Source organism: Eriocheir sinensis, chromosome 11 (genome assembly GCF_024679095.1).
Source record: "Eriocheir sinensis breed Jianghai 21 chromosome 11, ASM2467909v1, whole genome shotgun sequence".
Classification (NCBI taxonomy): Eukaryota; Metazoa; Arthropoda; class Malacostraca; order Decapoda; family Varunidae; genus Eriocheir; species Eriocheir sinensis.
The window spans coordinates 9,440,475-9,462,863 of NC_066519.1; the positions used below are offsets into that span (position 1 = coordinate 9,440,475).

At 42.1% G+C, this 22,389-nt stretch overlaps 1 protein-coding gene across 1 annotated transcript in view; it reads right to left on the reverse strand.

Moving 5' to 3' along the window:
- The window catches only part of LOC126996813 (prenylcysteine oxidase 1-like), a 36,062-nt gene extending 15,507 nt beyond the window's left edge, over nt 1-20,555 (reverse strand). Inside the window, exons 1-2 of the mRNA XM_050857675.1 lie at nt 20,259-20,555; nt 10,288-10,494 (exon numbers count right to left, since the gene is read on the reverse strand). Coding sequence (XP_050713632.1) covers nt 10,288-10,494; nt 20,259-20,367 — 316 coding nt within the window. The 5' untranslated portion in view covers nt 20,368-20,555. The remainder of the gene's footprint in view (nt 1-10,287; nt 10,495-20,258) is intronic.
- Between the last annotated feature and the right edge of the window lie 1,834 nt (nt 20,556-22,389).

Sequence of the window (22,389 nt, forward strand, 5' to 3'; positions counted from 1 at the left end):
GTTCTGCAAGGGGCGTTCTACTGGTGATCTCCTTGCCTTCCTAACTGACTCTTGGTCATCCTCTCTTAGCCGTTTCGGTGAAACCTTTGCTATTGCGCTGGACATATCAAAAGCTTTTGATAGGGTCTGGCACAAATCTTTGCTTTCCAAACTACCCTCCTACGGTTTCTATCCTTCTCTCTGTACCTTTATCTCCAGTTTCCTTTCTGACCGTTCTATTTCTGCTGTGGTGGACGGTCACTGTTCTTCCCCTAAACCTATTAACAGTGGTGTTCCACAGGGTTCTGTCCTATCTCCCACTCTCTTTCTGTTGTTCATTGATGATCTTTAAAAAACGAACTGTCCTATCCATTCTTACGCCGATGACTCCACTCTGCATTACTCAACTTCTTTTAATAGAAGACCCACTCCACAGGAACTTAATGATTCAAGGCTGGAGGCAACAGAACGCTTAGCCTCAGACCTTACTATTATTTCCGATTGGGGCAAGAGGAACCTGGTGTCCTTCAACGCCTCAAAAACACAGTTTCTCCACCTATCCACTCGACACAATCTTCCAAACAACTATCCCCTATTCTTCGACAACACTCAGCTATCACCTTCTTCAACACTAAACATTCTCGGTCTATCCTTAACTCAAAATCTCAACTGGAAACTTCATATCTCATCTCTTACTAAATCAGCTTCCTCTAGGCTGGGCGTTCTGTATCATTTCCGCCAGTTCTTCTCCCCTGCACAGTTGCTATCCATTTACAGGAGCCTTGTCCGCTGTGTGTGTGTGTGTGGGGGGTCCACTCACACAGCTCTCCTTGACAAAGTGGAGTCAAAGACTCTCCGTCTCATCAACTCTCCTCCTCATACTGATAGTCTTCAACCTCTCAAATTCTGCCGCCATGTTGCCTCTCTATCTTCTATCAATATGTATTTTCATGCTGACTGCTCTTCTGAACTTGCTAACTGCATGCCTCCCCCCCTCCCGCGGCCCCGCTGCACACGTCTTTCTACTCATGCTCATCCCTATACTGTCCAAACCCCTTATGCAAGAGTCAACCAGCATCTTCACTCTTTCATCCCTCACGCTGGTAAACTCTGGAACAATCTTCCTTCATCTGTATTTCCTCCTGCCTACAACTTGAACTCTTTCAAGAGGAGGGTATCAGGACACCTCTCCTCCCGAAATTGACCTCTCTTTTTGGACACTCCTTAATCTCTATTCAGGAGCAGTGAGTAGCGGGCTTTTTTATATATTTTTCTTTACGCCCTTGAACTGTCTCCTTAGCTGTAAAAAAAAAAAAAAAAAAAAAAAAAAAAATCCCCCCTCCTCTCCCCAGCACTCATAGAGGTCTTTGATGTAATATCCCACTCAGCAGACTGCAGTGGGCTAGACTGGCAAGAGTATGGACTGTATTAACCTCTTCAGTGATCTAGAGCAGTTGGTTCGGCACCCTACACCTCGTATTCCTGACGGCCTTGGAGACACACCTAACATTCTAGACCTTTTCCTAACGACTAATCCTTCAGCTTACTCTGTCAAACTATTCTCTCTGTTGCGCTCCTTCGATCACAACCTTATTTATGTATTCTGTCCTATCGCTCCTGTACAGCCTCTGGACCCACCGAAGAGGAAATGCTTCTGGCATTTTGGTTCAGCTCGGTGGGATGATCTGCTGAGGATGTACTTTTCTGATTTCTCGTGAAATGATTACTGCTTCTCACGCCCGGATCGTTCTGCCTCCTCCTCCAGCCTCCTCAGTTTCATAAATGTTCCCCAAACCCAAACTTTTGTACTCCTCGTCTTCACTGAATTCAGCTGGCGCATTTCTCCCACCATGTGCTGTGCCAGTAAAATTGCTAAGTACCTTGTGCTTACTTTTTCTACTGTCCAACATCGCCGATTACTCTTCCCAGTCTCCCACTCATGTCTCTATTATCAATTTACCCCTCATTGGGGATAGGACACCATCACTATGGCTTAGGCCATTGTTAATCCTACCAAAATAGGTCAACAATCATTGGTCCTGGTCTGGGCACTGGGCAGTCAGAGCGCGGGGTAGCATGTCTTGTCGACACAGGTATCTGCAGCTGTGTGTGTGTGTGTGTGTTTACCTATTTGTAGTCTACTGGGCCCATGCTAAGCTCTGATAGTCCCATCTCCATATTTACATTTATCCAGCATTTCCTTCATTTGTTGGACACTGCTCGCCTGCACCACCTCTTCCCGCAAGCTGTTCCATGTGTTAACACTTCTATGTGGAAAACTATACCTTTTTAAGTCGCTCAAACAGGTTCCTTTATTAAGTTTCTTCCTATGTCCCCTCAGCCCCTGCAGTCTCGCAGTTAAGAAGAGATCATCTCTATCCACCTCATCAAACTTATTTACCAACTTATAAAGCGTGATCAGATCTCCTCTCTCACTTCTTTGTTCCAGTGTCATCAAGTCCATCTCCTTCAATCTGTCTTCATACGTCATATTCGAGAGTTCTGGGACCATTTTAGTTGCAATTCTCTGTATCCTTTCCAGCTTTCTGATATCCTTCTTTTTGTGAGGCAACCAAACAACTGCAGCATAATCAAGCTTTGGTCTTATCATTGTTGTTTTTATTTTCTACATCATTTCTTTGTCCATAAAATGGAATGATACCCTTATATTTTGTATCATCCGGTAGGTTTCTCCAAACAGCTTGTTTATGTGCTTTTCTGGGGACAGTGTGTCTTGCATCGTTTCTCCCAAATCTTTTTCTTCGTGTACCACCTTAAAGTTTTCTTCTCCCATCCTGTATGTTTTCCTTGGTCTTTTTTACTTTTCCCCATTTCCATAACATGGCATTTGTTTGCATTAAATTCCATCTCCCATAACTGGCTCCATTTATACACTCTGTCCAGGTCTTTTTGCAGCTCCTCACAATCTTTCTCTGTCCTCACTTTTCTTATTAACTTTGCATCATCTGCAAAAAGGCTCATATAGCTTTATATACCCTTTGGCATATCGTTTATATATATTAAGAACATTATTGGTACCAGAACTGAGCCTTGGGGAACTCCACTCTCTACTCTCCTCCAATTTGACTTCTCCTCTCTAATCACTGTCCTCATTTCTCTTCACGTTAAGTAATCCTTCATCCACTCGATAACCTTTCCGCCCATTCCACCCCACTGCTGTAGTTTCCAGATTAATCTTTTGTGCGGAACCTTGTCAAAAGCTTTTTTCAAATCGATATATACGCAATCAGCCCATCCTTCTCTCTCTTGCACCACGTCTATTGCTCTTGAGTAGAAACAGAGTAAGTTAGTGACACACGATTTCTCTTTTCTAAATCCAAACTGTCCTTCATTTATCATGTTTTCCTTTTCTAAATGTTTGACCCATTGTTTTTTATTATACTTTAACAAATCTTGCACATTACACTTGTCAAAGAGACTGGCCTATGATTTAGTGGTTAAGTTTTATTTTCACTTTTATAAATTGGTACAATGTTCACTCTTTTCCATTCTAAGGGCACCTTTCCTGTATTTACAGAGCATGTTATTATGTCATAAAGTGGCTCCAATAATTAATTTCTACACTCTTTTAGCACTTGTCCCGAGATTCCATCCAATCTCATAGCTTTCCTTCCATCTAAAGTTTTCATCAACTGTATCAGTTTTCCTTTATCAACTTTTACATGATTCAGTTTCCTTTCATTCCAATTTTCGAGACCCCAGTCAAAGTCGGTTTCTTCCATAAACACTCTATGAAAATTTTTATTTAATATTTCTGCAATTTCTTTGTCCTTTTCGTAGATTACATTTTTTTGCCTTTAGCCTTTCCACTCCTTCATTTCTTTTTAACTTCATGTTTACGAATTTATAAAACATTTTTGGTTCTTCTTTACATTTAAAAACTATTCTTCTTTCAAATTCAGCTTCCTCCTCTCTCCCTATTTTCACATAATCATTTCTTGCTTTTTTATATTTGTCCCTATTGTTCTTATTTGATCGTTTCTTTAAATTCCTCCATGCCTTATTTCTAATTCTTCTTGCCGTCTCACACCTCCATCCAAACCATGTTTTCTCTCCTTTATTTTTTTTTTACTGTGTAGAACTGAACATATATCCCTATTCCTCTGTTGTAAATATTCATAAAAGTGTCATATTTCTCTTGAATATTATTACTCCTCTTCATATCAGTCCAGTCTACCCCACCGAAGAAAGTCTTGAGTCCAACGTACTCTGCCTTAGTGTAGTTTTTCCTTTTTTCCTTATTAGCCTCTTCTTGATATTCACATCCTTCCAAAGTTTTCATCTCCAATAGTTCATGGTCGCTCTTTCCTAAGGGGCACTCATGACTGACTCCTTCATCCAACTCCACGTATTTTTTATGAAAATTAAGTCAAGTCTTGATGGTTCGTCATCTCCTCTTAACCTTGTTTCTCTTTGCACCCACTGTGTCATCAGGTTATCTGTTACCAGCTTCAATAGTTTATTTCCCCAAGTATTTTCACCATCCTCTGTTACAAAATCTTCACATTTCACTTTTTTTCAATTGAAGTCTCCTGTTAATATTACCTTTTCATTATTTTTATTTCATGTCAGTTCCCGCACTGAATTTTCCAGCATAGTGTTATATCTTACTTCAGTCCAGCTTTTGGTTTTAGGGGGACATAGGCTGTTATTATGTTATTCTTCTCTCCACCTTTTACCAGTACCTGCACAGCCATCACCTCCGCACTGTCATTTCCATCTCACTTCAGTCACTCAAGTTTTGTTTTGTCATTATCATCACTCCTCCCTTTCCTTCTTTCCTATCTTTTCTCCAAATGTTGTACTTGCTCTTTCCCTCCAGTACAAGTTCCAGTTCTTTTACAAGTTTTGTTTCAACTATACATATAATATCTGGATCACTCTCCCTTAAATAATCATAGTTCAATTTTCTTTGAAACAAAACCATCTATGTTTGTGTACGCAATCTTTAAACCTTTCTTCCCTTCTCCCTTTTTTTCCCCTCTTTCCATCAACACCTTTACTCCCTCTTTTCACCTCCTATCCACCATTTTTCGTTTATCATTCTCCAAAAAAATTTCTTCTTTTCTTCTTCTGATCTGTCATCATTTCTCTTTTTCGCTTCATTTATCATTTCCTTAGATTTCATTCTTTCATCCTTTGACATATTTCTCCTCTCATATATTTGCTTATATTCTTCAGAGTTGTTTTTTTTCCATGATCTATTTAGAATGGTTTCTGTTGCCATTTGGGACCTTAGCTTTATCTTTAGTGGTCTGTTTTTTCCTTTCTCACATCTTCCCAATCTAGATATTTCATCTACTTCTTCCTCTATCTTTTCCTCCTCTTCAGTATTCATATTTCTCAATACATTTTTTACCTTACTCCTCTCATAACTCTTTCTCTGAGCATTCAGTTTTTTTTTCTTCCTTAACACCAAACACTATGACACAATTTTCTTTTCTGCCGTGTCTCTCACCATTGCTTCTCTATTTTTTAGTACATTCACAACTTCTTTTTCTATGTCTTGCCTCTTTTCCTGTTGCTGTTGTTTTAGAATTTCCCTAAAGCTCGTTTTTTCCTTGTCTTTTTTCTCACAATTTCTAGACTCATTGGAGACGGGACTAATCTACTTAGCTGTTGCTCGGGCCCTAATCGACTGTGTATTTACCTAGTTGTAATTTTACAGGGCCTGGGCTTATGCTCATGTGGTCCCGTCTCCGTGTGTGTGTGTGTGTGTGTGTATTTACCTAGTTGTAGTTTTACAGGGCCTGGGCTTATGCTTGTGTGGTCCCATCTCCATATCTGTATTTGTCCAGCTTTTCCTTAAAGTTGTGCACACTCTTCGCCCATACTACATCCTCACTTTGTGTGTTCCACACCTCTGTTTCTTTGCAGGAAGCTATATTTCTTTATGTCTCTTAAGCATCTTCCTTTCCTCAACTTTTTACCGGGCCCTCGTGTGTTGCTGACGTTTCTTCCTTCTCTTAGCAGTAACTCCTCATTGTCTACTTCCTCCATTTTAATCAATAGTTTATAAATTTGTATTAGGTCTCCCCTTTCTCTTCGTTGTGACAGTGTTAGTGGGTCCATTTCCTTTAACCTTTCTTCCTATGACAATCCCTCCAATTCTGGAACCATTTTTGTTGCCATCCTTTGTATTCTTTCTAGTTTTTTTTTATGTGTTTCTTCTAATGGTGAGACCACACCGTTTCCACATATTTCAATTTTGGTCTGATCATAGTGGTTATTATATTTTTCATCATATCCTTATCCATGTAGTGGAATGCTATGTCAGGAATTAGGTCAGTTAACCAGGGGATTAGACAAATTAACTATTTCCCTTATGGAACTAGTCTCGGGCCAAGAGTTCAAGTCAACTAAGAGTATCGTCTGAGCTCAAATAAGCCTTGGATGGTACTTACATACTTCGCTCATCGGTTCCCAGACCGAGACAGTATCACCATATTCACTGCCTGAAGACTAAACACATTTACCATGAAAGGAATAACAATAGTTCAGTGTTTCCTTTCATGAAATAACAAATAATTGCCCTTGCAGAATTATAATTAAAGGAGCAAGGATAATTTAACCGATCGAAAGCCACACCATCTGGCGAGGGAAATTCAAAATACCCCTTCAGACCCACGTGGTTGGCTTTCAGCCCACAACATCACCTGCTCTCAAGCTAACAACACCTCAGCGCTCGCTTTCGCCCCACATTAACTCGCGGCAGTGCTGACTTAAATTTAGTCTCGAGGACAACAGGACTCCTCCAGAACTTAATTCAAGAGACCACTTCTTTTGAAACCCTTCGAAAAATGAGTGCCTCCTACAGTGATTACAACTAGGTATTACTATCAGGCCTGTTAGGATTATCGTTGTAACGCTGGGAGGTGGTTTTAGGGGAAAGCCCGGCACCCCTGCTGTATTTGTGGTAAGTGGTTTGTGTCTCTTTTTGTGGAGTTGTCCTGGTGTGGTTCTAGTGTCTTGCGAGAAACACAACCGTTGGGTACGGTAAATTCACTGTATCACAACAGCTAATCCTAAATTTCTTACCATTCTATACGTATCCCCAAATATCCTATTAACATGACTCTCAGGCTGATGATTATCCTGTATTGTCCCTCCCAGATCTCTCTCTTCTTGAACTTTTTTTAATATTTCTCCATCTCCCATTCTATATGTCCATTCTGGTCTCCCTTCACTCTTTCCCATTTCCATTACAGGACATTTCTTCACATTGAGCTCCATCTCCCATTTCATACTCCAGTCCCAAATCTTATTCAGATCCTCTTGCAGAATTTCAAAGTCTTTATTGTTTCTTATATGTCTCAGCAGTCTATGAGTTTGTACTTGGCGGTACATACGTTGCTTTTATCGTCATTATTTCTCTGTTTTTGTCCTCCAGATTAACACTCACTATTTCTGCCTTTCCTTTACCATATACTGCTGATTTCACTAATACCTCCTTCCTCATCATTATCATCACTCCTCCACCACCTTTACCCTTTCTATCCTTCCTCCATACATTGTAATTATTATCAAACACTATTTGAATGACCTCATTCAGCTTTATTTCCGTTAAGCATACAATCTTGGGGTCTTTTTCCTTTAAGTAGTCTTGTAGTTCCAGTTTTCTAGATATTATCCCGTCTACATTTGTATACATCACACTTGGTCCCATTTTGTTTCAATCGTATCCAGCTTCTGTTTTCTTTCGGCTTTTCCCTTAAATACCATTTCTTTATTCTGTCTCCCATAATTCTCCAAAAAATCTCATTTTCCTCTTCTGATCTTGCATTATTTCTCTCTTTTGCCTCTGCTTGCAAATCATTCCATTTCTTCCTTTCTTCTTTTCTATTTTTCTTTATAAATATTTCCTTACATTTGTCTACTTCCCTTAGTTTAGTTGTTCTGTATAATATTTTCTGTTACCTTTTGTGATTTTAATCTTAATTTAACTGGCCACATTAACTTGTATGTAAGGGCCCATCCTAACAATCTCTTCCACCTCCCCCTCAAGGTTTTGTATTTCTTCGTCATTTAAGTTTTTCAGTATGTCTTTTTGGTTTATGTTTTTTTTTTTTTTTTTTCATTCCGAATATTATAACACTCATTTTCTTATCTCTCACTAAATCTTCATTCTTTTTTATGACCTTAACCATCTCTTTTTCTACATTTTCCTTCTCCACTTTTAGTTGCTTTTCAATTATTTCCGGCTTTTTCATGCTCTACTTTCCAGGTCTTCACTTCACCCAACACTTCCTCTCTGATCCTCTGTTCCTCTTTGCACACCATCTCCTTCAGATTTTAATCTTCCTTTCCTACCACTCCTAGGCCTTCCTTCATCATTTTTTTCATATTTTGCCAACTTCTCTTTCAGCTCATTTTCTAGAATCCGTATTTTTTCCCTTTCTTCTATATTACGCACTCGTGATCAGAGATCCCTTTGTAACTAGTTCCCTGTTCTGTAAGTCATCCTCATCTCTGCTCTTGACTATTCTGATCCATTTGTCTAATTTCCTTTCCATAAGCAAAATTCTTTTGTATATAGCTGATTCTTAACTTGCAAATCCAGAAAACTACAACCATACCTTGCATCTCCACTGCTCCCTATATCTGTCCATCGTTCCTTTCTTCGTGCTACAAATTCTCTTCTTTTCGGTGTATTCCACCCCAAATCATCCTCCCTCCCACTCATCTTACAAACAGATCAAAATAGGAGACAAATCCACACAATAATCATCGCCCAGGCCTTTGTAAATACTACAACCCAGGTATCAACGAACAGCCGATCCCTGCACAGGGAGTGCGCTGAGGACTGGTCTCGTCACACGTCCGTTCTGCTCCGCGTCTGCTGTGTGTGTGTGTGTGTGTATTTACCTATTTGTAGTCTACAGGGCCCGAGCTAAGCTCCAATAGTCCCGTCTCCATATCTACATTCATCCAGCCTTTCCTTCATTTGATGGACACTGTTCGCCTCCACCACCTCTTCCTGCAAGTTGTTCCAGGTGTTAATACTTCTATGTGGAAAACTATACTTCTTCAAGTCACTCAAACAGGTTACTTTATTTAGTTTCTTTCCATGTCCTCTCAGCCCCTGCATTCTTACAGTAGAGCAGAGATCATCTCTATCCACCTCATCAAACTTATTTACCAACTTATAAAGTGTGATCAGATCTCCTCTCTCCCTTCTTTGTTCCAGTGTTGTCAAGTCCATCTCCTTCAATCTGTCTTCATACGTCATATTTGAGAGTTCTGGGATCATTTTAGCTGCAATTCTCTGTATCCTTTCCAACTTTCTGATATCCTTCTTTTTGTGAGGCGACCACACAACTGCAGCATATTCAAGTTTTGGTCTTATCAGTGTTGTTATTATTTTCATCATCATTTCCTTGTCTATATAATGGAATGCTACCCTTATATTAAGCATCATCCTGTAGGTTTCTCCAAATAACTTGTTTATATGTTTTTCTGGGGATAGTGTGTCTTGCATCGTTACTCCCAAATCTTTTCTTCATGTACCACCTTTAAGTTTTCTTCCCCCATCCTGTGTGTGTGTGTGTGTGTGTGTGTGTGTGTGTGTGTGTACCTTCAGAAGTGAAAAAATCACAATAACTACAATAAAAAAAACAAGTACAGGTAACTCTCAATTTACGCGAGTTTGGTTTACAAGTTTTTGAAATAACGCGGGGTCCGAAATCCAATAAATGTTTAATTTACACGTTTTTTCACTTAACGCGATATTTTAAGGAGTGGCCACCAGATGTCTCACGCAACTGGACTCACACGGTGCCGCGGCCACACAGCTGAGCTCAGTTCTTTCCGTGCGCCACTTGAACAACAATACAGTACCCACGCTGCCACGCTACTCAACAATAGGGGTGGGCAGGTACCGGTACCAGCTATATGGTACATTACCAGTACCAGACTGCTCGGTACCAGTACCAGACGGCTTGGTACCGTTACCAATACCAGCCAGTCGCTCATGGTGTCCCTCATTTCTTCCTCACCCGAGTGAGGCTGAGTGCCTGAGTGGATATCTTGGTGATATGGATATTCTCTCTCTCTCTCTCTCTCTCTCTCTCTCTCTCTCTCTCTCTCTCTCTCTCTCCACTGAATGAAGTGAATATCTATTTTTCGATAGAAACCTACCTCTTGTTTGATTTACATTGTTTTTGTTTTACGCAACCTCTTCAAGGATACATTACTCGCGTAAATCGAGAGTTACCTGTATTAGTGAATGTTTTATAAATACTGTAGATGACTAAAGCACCACCTCTACTCCTGCTGACAAAGACTTACCAAACTGAGACACAAAGTTGCTCACGTAGTGGTTGCTTGGGTGAATGACGGAGCCACCGACCTCATACTGAAAGCCTGCTATGGGGAGAGTGGCCAGCCGTCCCCCAACATGCCCTGACTCATAGAGGTCAATCAGCACGTCATCCCCGAAGAGGTCATGGAGGAAGTAGGCAGTGGCAGTGCCTCCAATGCCACCCCCGACAACAGCTGCAAGAGGCATTGTGTTAGGAGGCAGGATGGCATGAAAGAGACTAGAGTTGGGGGATCAGAGAGGCCATCTTCCAACTCTATAACTCCATAAATCAACACACCTTTAACTTTCACTCCAGAAATTCAACATCAACAACTCAAGACTTAAGTAAATGACTATTTACTCCCTCTGGCATGTCATTAATAAATACTAGGAAAAGTATTGGTGCCAATACCGATCCCTGAGGCACTCCACTCTCTACAGTTCTCCATTCCGATTTTATGTCCTTAACCACTGTTCTCATCTCTCTTCCCCTTAGATAGCTTTCCATTCAGTTCTTCATTTTCCCTTTCAATCCTCCTTTATTTTCTAGTTTCCATAGCAGTCTTGTATGTGGAACTTTGTTAAACGCCTTCTTCAGGTCTAGGTAGACGCAATCAACCCATCCGTCCCTTTCCTGTATTTTATGTCACTTTTGAGTAAAAGCTCAGTAAGTTTGTCACACATGAGCACCCTTTTCTAAATCCATACTGTTTACTAGTGATTAAATTTTGCTCCTCTAGAAATTGCATTCATTGTTTCTTTATCACTTTCTCACACATTTTACATACTACACTGGTCAATGATACGGGTCTGTAGTTCAGGGGCTCTTCCTTCCTTCCATTTTTGTATAAGGGGACCACTTTGGCCCTCCACCACTCCTTAGGCACTGTACCAGTTGTTATTGAGCATTTAATGATGTCATATATCGGTCTAACCAGCTCATTTCTGCATTCTTTCAATATATACCCTGAGACTCCATCCGGTCCTACAGCTTTCCTCTCTTTCAGCTCCCCCAACAACTCATATATCTCCTCTTTATTTACTGTAACTTCTTCCATATGAACATTTATCTTGTTTTCTTGTGGCTCATTAAATATTGATTCATTAGTAAAAACATGCTGGAACTTTTTGTTTAGTAACTCCGCCGTCTTTAGGTTCATCGATTCTGTGTGTGTGTGTGTGTGTGTGTAAGAGGCACCATTTTGAAACTTAGTGTACTGGTGTGAGAGTGGCCGCCCCAAGTTTCATAAATTTCGTAATGGGTTATTGTAAACACTCTACTGACACTCACAAACACTTTGCTATTTTCCATTACACTTAGGTTCTGGAATGAATGATAAGACTTTCTTTTGGTGTAAATACATCCTTCATTTGAAGGGGAACCACATGAAGGAAAATATTTCAACAGGTTGTCTGAAAACGATATACAAATTGTAGTTGTGACAGAAAGTACAGACTTAATAAAATTGGCAACCATGGTTTTAAATAATGTAACTGAGGGATGGGAGATCAGAATGATAAAGTTAGGAGGGCGAGATGGCTAGTTAGTGCAGTTACCGGGTGCGGTCGGTTCAAAAACTATTCTCTGGCTGGGTCCGTCCAAGAGGACCTCAAGAGAGTCCACCAGCACTACAGGCAGCACCTAAAAAATAAAAATAAATAAAAAATGCAGTAGAGGGGCAGGGGTAGGGGAACCGGAATCGGAGTCGGAGTAGCAACTTTGAAATTTCCCGGAGTCGGAGGCAGAGTCAGAAAATTTCAACTCCCGACTCCACACCCCTGCTTGTCACAATTACACTTCAATACAATAACTGAGACTATTGTTGGTAAAAATGTAGTTGATCATTTTCGATGTTTTATTTATTGGTAGACAAGAGTAAATAAATGACAGATGCAAGGCTCTCCTCATTAAAAATCTTTCTTGCATGAAAGCCCTGCAAATCAAGCAGAATTGGACTTTTGAAAAAAAAAAAAATTATATTACAATATTTGCCGAGTACCAGCTCTGGGTGTATCAGTCTCACCTTCAAAGAAATTTATCAAAAAACATTTAGAGCATCAAGCAACTCGACATCCCCCTCCCAAAAAAAACTCTAGGACTGCCAGCTGATTGTGTCTCCATGAGGCCCCTGACTCCTGCTTCCAGAATGTTACACTCCACCCACAACTGACTGCTGATTATTGTATGGGGTGAACCAAGACCTTGGGTGGGCACCTGCTGCTACCAGGAGGGTGAGCAGGTCTAAGGTTTAAGGCCAAAAGGTGAGGGCGGAGTGTAACACTGAAAGTGGAAGCCTCCTATGGAGATCAAACAATGGATGCTACATTTACTGTCGAAATGCTTAACGCCCTAATGTTTTTTAAAATTTCATCGAAGGTGAGACTGATACACCCAGAGCAGGTACTCAGCAAATATTGTAATATAAGTAGAATTTTAAAAAAGTCCAATTCTGCTATATTTTGCAGGGCTTTCATGCAAGAAAGATTTTTAATGAGAGAACTTTGCATCGATCATTTATTATCTCTCGTTTACCAATAAATACAACAACGAGAATGATCAACTACATTTTTATTTACAATAGTCTCACTTATTGTAGAGAAGTGTAACTGTTACAATTCCCAGAGAAACACAGGTAGTTTACTATAATTGGAAGCATATAGTTCAAGCTTTGTGGGCCCAAAGATGTAGTTAGTAGTGACACCCAGTAAGGATGAATGTACTCCACTGGCCTGTTTGCCACTAAACGTTTTGAAGCATAATACCACCAGAATTTGAATTTTCTCATTCTTTCCTTTGGCAGAGGGTGACATTGCTATTAATCTAAAAAGTGGCATTCATAGTGTAGTGCGGCGACTAGGCCTGATAAGGGAGCCTCCCATAGCCCACTTGGTGAGGGGGGGGGGGTACCTCTTTGGCCGACTCGGTAAGGAGTGGCTCTCCCGTCACGCTGGTCGCAGGTTCAATCTCAGGAAGCCGGCGAATACCCTCTCCTTGTCCTGATTAATTTTTAGTTTGTTTCGATACACGTAGACGATGTGTGGGGCTAAGAGAATAAACACCAGCCAGGGAGTGAGGGAGGGGCAGGGGTGAGGGAGGGGTTAGGGGGGGGTGGTGTGGTTGTGTGGTGAAGTGGGCACACGTGTTTCGACGGCCTGCAACAGTTTGGGAATACAGCTTGGGAAGTAAAAGTAAACATTGGCATGATGAGTTGTAGGGATGTAGTTACATATGTGTATAATATTATATGTAGTACATTTAAACAAACAGTAAAGGAAATTTTAATTATTTTTTTTTATTGCGTTTTATTGTATTTTTAGTGTATTGTGCTTTTTAGCATTTTTTATTATAGTTTTTTTTTTTTTTTTTTTTTTTTTACATGGGAAATGGGGGGATATCGATGAAAATCGAAAAATAAAAATTTTTTTTTTTTTTAACCTCCCTAACCTAAGAGGGGATTTCCTGTAGTAGAAAAGAGGAAATCCAATTTCAGGGCATGACAGTGGCGGCATAGCGGTGGGCATCCTCTCCTGTAATTCTGTTGAGTTTCCCCGAAAGGGTAACAGGTAGGATGGCCCATGCTCTCCGAGGTAGATAGAAAATGGGAATATTGGAGGTATGTCTCAAAGGGACATTGTGGAGTTATGTCTCAAAGGGACATTGTCAACACATAGAAATTAATCTACATAGGGGGGAAAGCTGTGTAGAGCGGCGACTAGGCCTGATAAGGGAGCCTCCCATAACCCACTTGGCGAGTGGGGTACCTCTTTGACTGACTCGGTAAGGAGTGGCTCTCCCGTCACGCTGGTCACGGGTTCAATCCCAGGCAGCCGGCGAATACCCTCTCCTTGTCCTGATTAATTTCTCGTGTGTTTCGATACACGCAGAGGACGTGTGGGGCTAAGAGAATAGTAGAAAAGAGGAAATCAAATTTTGGGGCATGACAATAGCACTAAATAGCCTTGTTAAATACATACAAAATAATCAAGGTAAAGGTTCTGTATAACTCCGGCACCTTAATATTGGTCTATTTTCTTTCAAACTTTCACAAAACCCTTTGCATACATCTAATACATTAGTAAAAAGTGGTGGACAAATACCGCCACCTGTTTTAGGGTGGTTAGCGATGGCGGTAGGTAGTGAAAAGGTATATACATAAATTTGTTTTGGTGGTGATGCGGACATTGGGATGTGAGCAGTGTTGCCAACGATCTGGTTAGCGATGGTACGCTTAGTTAGCGATTAGCCCACGCATATGAGACCAGGGGCAGTATTAATAAAGGGTCCAAGGAGTCCTTTTAGAATGGATGCTAGAAGCTGTTTTCCTTCTAGCATTAGGTTTTAACTTTACTGCTAGGAGCTGGTTTCTCCTTTAATGTAAAAGGACGAGTGGCATTACTATTATTTCTTTCGCCACGTCTTGTCGGTCTTGGTCTTGGTCCTGGTTCGGTGCCACCTACAGCCTTTGTAACGGCTTACTCCTTCAGGGCCAACACCCTGAAAATCTAAAAGCTTGGTTGTATATGGTTACAGCCTCTTGACAAAACCTATACGACAAAGATTTAAGGTTTTATGGCATTAATAAACTTATTTACAAGCATATTAGCGTGACTGTTTAGGATGATACGTATTATCCTTGCTTGTCGACAAGTTACTGACATCAATAAGCCCAGCTTCGCAGCACGCAGTGTCCCCAGCCCCGTACTGTGCCCCGTCAGCCCCTGTCTCCCTGCCATGCCAGCTGGCTTCACGAGGAGGCCGCATTGTTGCAATGAAAAGGCAATGGTGTTGGCCACCTAGGTGGAACACAGAAGCCCCGGCATCACCTTTGCGACTATGAAAGCCACTGGGTTGATTTACTTATGCACTCTTCCCTTGTTTCCTACTCAACCAACTGTTTCTGTTGTCATGTGGCTTCTACTAACTCTCAAGACTTTTGGAAACCCATGGAAAAGAATTATAGAAAGCAAAACAAGTGTGAATATAGCAATGAAATGTGGTAACGAGAAATGAAAAGCTGCTTGAAGTATTATTTTTTCCAGTGGGTGACATTATTAATAAAGCCTACCGTGGTGTTAACTTGTTAGCAAACTGAGACTTCCTCTACTATTTACCTATGAGTTAATAGGATAACCTTTATGCTGTGGTGGAAACTAGACTTATACCTCACAGTGATGGTGCAAAAGTTGTATTATAACTATTATAGTTGTGTTATAGTCTGCCAGTTCATAAGCTGCATCAGCATGTGATGGATAGACTTTAGTAAACATAGACTTTCTCTTCTTTCTTGTGAGAAGAGCAAAAATATAATCCATTCTGTGATGAAACTAGTTTGTATACTTGACTGACAGGTGCAGATTTTTTACATGTATAAATTAGCCTGTGGCAAAACAAGAAAACTACCTAACTATTCTACTTGGCTTTTGACAGATGGAAGTTGTAGTGCCGGTATTAGTAAAATTGTTTGTTTTCTGTGATTGAAATATGATGAAAGACAATGGAATGGAATAAACAAACAATGGAAGATCAAAGTAGCTGATTGTCATCAGAAAAAAATGGATGTTTTAATGGATGCAACTATTTATTTTGGTGAATAATAAATCAAATTGCAAAGAACTTTATTATTGACCCTAAAATATTTGCTTAACAATTTCTACTCAGTGATGGTACAAATTGATGAATAACTTATCAAAAGATATCAGAAAAAATGACAAACACCACAGTAAATCATTTAATAGTATATTGATACCCTTTTTTCCCCCAGAGAGGAGTAGGTATAGTGACTATTAATTAATACTTATTAACCTTTAAAGTGCGGGCTTGTTTTGCTGTGCTTGTTCTCCCACACGGGCATATTCTGGCAAAAACAAACCTCACTTCAACCTTTCATGCCTTAACTTCTATTTACCTCAAATGACTGCATGAAGTACTATCATTGTAAAGTACGTACCCTTAACGATCCTTTGACACTAACTTGAACACTATATAACCATTGCTAGAGCAAGTACAGAATATTGAAGTAGGATCACTGAAAACACATTATTATAGACAGTTTTCCACCCCTAGTGGACTTCCCTTCTATGATTTAGTAATAAAAAGCATAACTTATATACAATTTATGTGAAATGCACCCCTAAAAAATTAACTTCCGGGCCTTCCTGATGCCCTTGATGGGTGTTGAGGTCAAAGGGCCCCCATCTTGGGATGAAATTGACTGGAAGGTGAGAATAGGTGGGATGTCAAGTGGACATCTTCTCAAAGCTAACACAAGGCATACACTGACCAATAATTAGTCAAGGGAACATGGTTGGGTATTGTTTGAAAGAAAACAACATGCTTACCCTACTTCACCACAAACAAATTAATTTGACGGCGCACTAAGTCAAAAAATGCCTTGTTGACTATTGTTGACACCCGCGGTTTGAGCCCAGGCACCAGCTGTCAACTATTGCCGACACCCGTGCTTTAAAGGTTAACTGACCAACCTAATGTAACCTATGATATTAATTAACCTATAAATACATTTGTAGCCTAGCCCCATTAAATTAGTAACAAAGTCACTTTAGCCCCACAAAATTTGTCAGTTTGGCTCACTTTATCTTGGCCAATCTAGAGTAACTGAGTAATAATCCTGGCACCTGCTTACTCCCCTGCTTGACGTTGAGCAGATGTTCTCTTCTTCTCTGTTGAAGGAATCCATGCAGTCATTCTCCTCCATGGCAGGGTAACCAGGTGGGTATTGGTTAGCAGCTTCCTTCACGAAGTTGTGCAGGACGTGCTCCTGTCTCTCTCTTTCCTTCACCTCCTCGTATTTGACAGGGAATGCTGGAGGCACAGCACTGTGGACTCTCCCACCTCCATAAGCCGCATCTGCATCATCACCACCACCATCATCAACATCATGTTGATCATAAATATGTGTTCTGTAGGAAAATCATTAATCAAAATTAATTATTGATGTTATACTCAGATGCTTAAGAGGTGTTGAATGTTAACAAAGTACTCTCAAGGGCTTCAACTTAAGCACAAGAACAAAAAGTAATCCAACAAAGGTCATTTTAATTTTTTAGTGTTCAGAAGCAATTTTGCAGCATACGCTATAACTGCGTGTGGCCTCGGATTGAAGAGATTGAAATGAATACCCTAATATAAAAACAAAAACACACAAGTACCTACCTTAAACTAAAGCAGTTTCTAGTGTTATATATTATTTTATCCTCTAAATAATAGAATAGCCATGAAATGTGTGTAGGAACCCAAGCAGCCGCAGGCGGCTGACTAGATCGCAACGTCCAGTGGCAGCCGAAACCTGTGGCTCACCAAAGCTAAAATCCAATAGGGGGCTCCATTCCCCCCAACCCTTCTTAGGGTAACTAAAAGACAGGTCAATACACATTAACCTCCTCATGGAGGGGCTTCACCCCCCTTGACCTCCCTGTGTCTCCACATTTCATCGGAATGGGTTACTTCGCTGCCCTCGGCTGTGAGGGTTCCCACACAATCACATGGCTATTTTCACACTTGTTTTGATTTCTACATTCTCTTCTATGGTTTTCAATGAGGCTTGAAGGTTAATAAGACACATATGACAACAGAGAGCTGTTGTTTAAGTACGTGACAAGAAATGAACAGGTGGACAATTTTTGCAGCATTGCTCATAAACATTTGTGATATACTTCTTATAGTCTGGATGTAATACAAACGTCAGCTAGGCGGTCCCAGGTAATTGTAAAATTAGGTCAAGCCACAAGATTTGTGGGGTGAGTGGCAACTAAGATACTATTATTTAAATAAACTGAGCAGTCATTTACTGAGTCATTGATTATTGATTTCAATTTATTTCATAGCACAGTGTGCTGCCTACTTAATTTATCTCTGGATAACAACAGTAAATATATGGAATTTCAAGGATTCTGAAAGGAATAGGCAGCAGCAGGTTAGTTTCCTAATTCAAGTTATGCTGTGGAGTTACTAATTTAACCATGATAGGTTACCATCCTTTGGTGGGTCAGATTAAGTCAGTGGTGTAGGTGAGCTTTACTCACTCAGTAAATGCAGTCTTTGCTTTTCCCTGACAACTTAAGTTGGAGGAGCTGAGGACGAGGTGCCTCTAAACTATTTTTTAACCTACACTAACACGTATTTATATTATGTACTGTACGTACCTGTTGATGTGTCTGAGCCGGGCTGTGTAGCTGTGCACCTCCCCTGGGCCCCTGAACAGCTGTTCGTCTTGGTCTTGGGCTTGATTCACTGGAGGTTACTCAGCTTGCCAGTTGTCGTTATACTTTGCATAGTAATTGTGTTTGTAGCATCACTGACAGGCCCAAGGGCCCCTCCACCTTGGGGCCTGCCTCTCCGACAACGATGCCCGCAGCCCCTTCACCATTTAGTTCTCTTATATCACTGCATTAGTGTCTCGTGTAACCATTTTTACAAGCTCGGAGTCAGTAATTTATTGGCACAGCACGTCTGACACGATAATTAGTGCGTGGGGGCCATCACTCAGCTGCAATTATCGTTATTATATTGAGTGAGACATCCGAAAATTTAGCTTTTAAGGCATTAAAAGTCCTCCATGAGGACTTTTACATTTTCGGCGAGAACTAGCAGGAAAGTTGCGACTTCTAGAACCTAGCAGCAAAGTTAGGAGGAAACTCACTTTAAAAGTTGAATTTCACTCCTAGGACCCTTTATTAATACCGCCCCAGGTCCACCACGCGTGGTTATTTTTTTTTTTTTTTAGAACATGCACCTTTACCTAATACTATACCAGGCCCAAACCTTCACAAAACCCTTTGGGTATAGGTGCGTGTTCTAAAAAAAAAAAATAACCATGCATGGTGGACCTGGTCTCACATGCGTGGGCTAATCGCTAACCAAGCATTGGATCACTGACAACACTGCTCACCTCCCAATGGCTGCCGCCACCACCAAAACATGTAGGTAGGATTTTTCACTACAATCGCTAACCATCCTAAAACAAGTAGCGCTATTTGTCCGCCACTTTCTAATAATGTATTAAATGTATACATATGGTTTTGTAAGGGTTTGGAAGAAAATAGACCAAAATTAAGGCACCGGAGTTATACTTGTAGTGTGGCGACTATGCCTGATGAATGAGCCTCCCATAACCCACTTAGCCAGTGGGGTACCTCTTTGGCCGACTCGGTAAGGAGTGGCTCTCCCGTCACGCTGGTCGCGGGTTCAATCCCAGGCAGATGGGGAATACCCTCTCCTTGTTGTGATTAATTTCTCGTGCGTTTCAATACACGCAGAGGACATGTGGGACTGAGAAATAGAAAAAAGAGAATAGAAAATCTTGTCATTAAACTGGTGGCAAAGCGGTGGGCATCCTATCCTGTGGTTCTGTTGAGTTTCCCCGAAGGAGTAACAGGTAGGATGGCCCATGCTCTCCAAGGATAATAGAAAATGGGAGAGTTGGAGGTATGTCTCTACGGGGACATTGTGGAATAGTGAACCGATAGTGGTCAGTGTCTAAGGTCTCAACACACAGAAATTAATCTACATAGAGGGGAAAGTCGTGTAGTGCGGCGACTATGCCTGATGAACGAGCCTCCCATAATCCACTTAGCCAGTGGGGTACCTCTTTGGCCGACTCAGTAAGGAGTGGCTCTCCCGTCACGCTGGTCGCGGGTTCAATCCCAGGCATCCGGGGAATACCCTCTCCTTGTTGTGATTAATTTCTCGTGTGTTTTGATACATGCAGAGGACGTGTGGGACCGAGAGAATAATAGAAAAAAGGGAATAGAAAATCTCGTAATTAAATACTGAACCTTTACCATAATCAGTACACAAATTCAAATAAGTGGCTGATAAATGAGTGATGTACTGGGGGTGATGTGGCACCACTGTGGAGAGGGTCGAGCCCCTCCCAAACGGACTTCATAATTGAGTCTGACTATGCAGTGACTAAGAGTGAGTGTGTGCCAGCCTCACCTATCCTGGGCACGGACTTGCCGGGGTCCTGGTGCAGCAGCTGTGCCGCGGACCATCTGTGCAGCGTCAGCAGCGGCAAGATGGCCAGCAGCCTGCCTCCGCGGACCATGGTGACCCCCGTACTCGTGCGCTGCTTGCCCCTCCTCGGACGACTGTGGTGGATGTCCGGGTGCACTACGCCACTCCCACACAGGCGAGGGTGCTGCGGCGGCGTGCTGCAGGGCGCGGCACACACTGTCACGGCGACACGGCCACAACCTCAGCCCACAAGGCAATACAACTCAACACACCGGGTTGTTGCCAGGCTGACTCTCTCTCTTGCTCTTGCTCTTGCTGTACAGGTGACCCGTTGGAGAGTCAGGCCTTCGTATCGGCGTCACATATGACTTGAGATTTCTCTCCAGCCAGGCCTTTGTATCGGCCGCTCCTATGATTGATTGATTTATTGTTGCAGGTAAACAACAAGGGAGAAGGGAGGAACATGCCATCCCAACCCCCAGGCAGTACAGTGTGATTATACAACTATTAATTAATACATGTGTAGGTAGCACCATGAAACTAAAAAGATACAATGGTAGGAAGGAAAGCACAAGGGAGGGGGCGGTACCTCCCCCTGGACAATAAGACAATAAAATGTGGGGACGGAGAACATTGCCCAAGCACTAGATGGGAATGAATACAGAGATAGAGTAAATACTATAGTCCTTAAAGTAAAATACTGCAGAGATCACAGCCTTGTACCACACACGGCATCACCACCTTGGTGCAAACTGAGGGTGTTCTTTGAGGATATCAAGGAGGACATCATGGTTCAGGAGTCAACAAATTGTCTGGGGCAGGTCAAGGCAGTCCACTTAGCAATGAGAGGGCATTCCATGACATAGTGATGCAGTGTGTGGCCCCTCGGCCAGGCACAGAGCGTGCAGCAGACACCAGGGGAGTTACTAACCTCCCAGTAGTACCTATAGCCTAGCCTAAGGCGCATTGCTACCACATCCTGAGGGGCACTGTGTCGCCCATAGGGGTAAACACAGCGCTGGGAGACACTAACATAGTGGAGGCTGCTGGCGCTGCCATTGTCACAGCAGTGTCTGAGTTGGGTAGCAATGCTATCACGTGAATAATGCCTAAGTCTATTCTTAACATAGCTAAGCGTATAGTCGGTGCCAGGGTCCACTGTGTCATCCTGAAGGGCACGTCGAGCAAGGCAGTCTGCCTTCTCATTGAGCTGGATGCCCACATGGGAGGGCACCCAGGTGAAGTGGACCGTGGCACCTGCGGCCTCAAGGGCATGGACGGCAGTCAGGCACTTAGTTACAAGATCACAGTCGGTAGGGGAGGAGGACACAAGTTCATGCAATGCAGCCTGGCTATCGACAAACAAGTAGACATTTTCGTGCAAAGCTGCTACAGTGTGGAGAGCCTCAAGGATGGCATACAGCTCAGCCCGGGTCGAGGACAGGTACCGCGGCAGCCGCCTGGTAACCTCAATGTCAGTGTACTGGGTGGTGGAAGCGTAATCCCGGATAAACACGCCACAGCCCGACCTGCTGCCATCTACGGAGCCATCACAGTACACATGGACAGCCCGAACACGGGGGTACTTGGACAGTTTGACCATGAAGTGATCCTGGAGGACATGGGGAAGCCAATTACGTTTAGGGAAAGGTAGTTGTTCAGCGTCTACACTGACACGATAGGGAGGCCAGGCAGGTTGGGCCGGGGAGTAAATTAGGCCTAAGCACGCTTCTAACACACCCGTCTCTGCTAACAAGAGATAAATTTTCCTAAGGTAGGAATTAACAGGAGCCCTGGGGTCACGGTGCAGAGTTACCAGTGCCTGTTGAAGGGGCACTGCACCAGCACGAAGCAGGCGGCTGACGGTGCGACAAGTAATTTCCCAGATTCTGTCCACAACACGAGGCAGATTCAGTTCTGCCCTCATGACCTCAAGTTTTGCAGTTCTGGGGCACCCCAGAATGAGGCGCATGGCCTCATTTTGAATAAGTTCCAAGGGGTGAAGTTGTGCCGCACTAAACTGTACCAAAACAGGGGCAGCATAATCAATGAGGGACCTGACGACAGAAAGGTAAAACATCCTGAGGACAGGGATGCCGACTCCAAGGCCCCT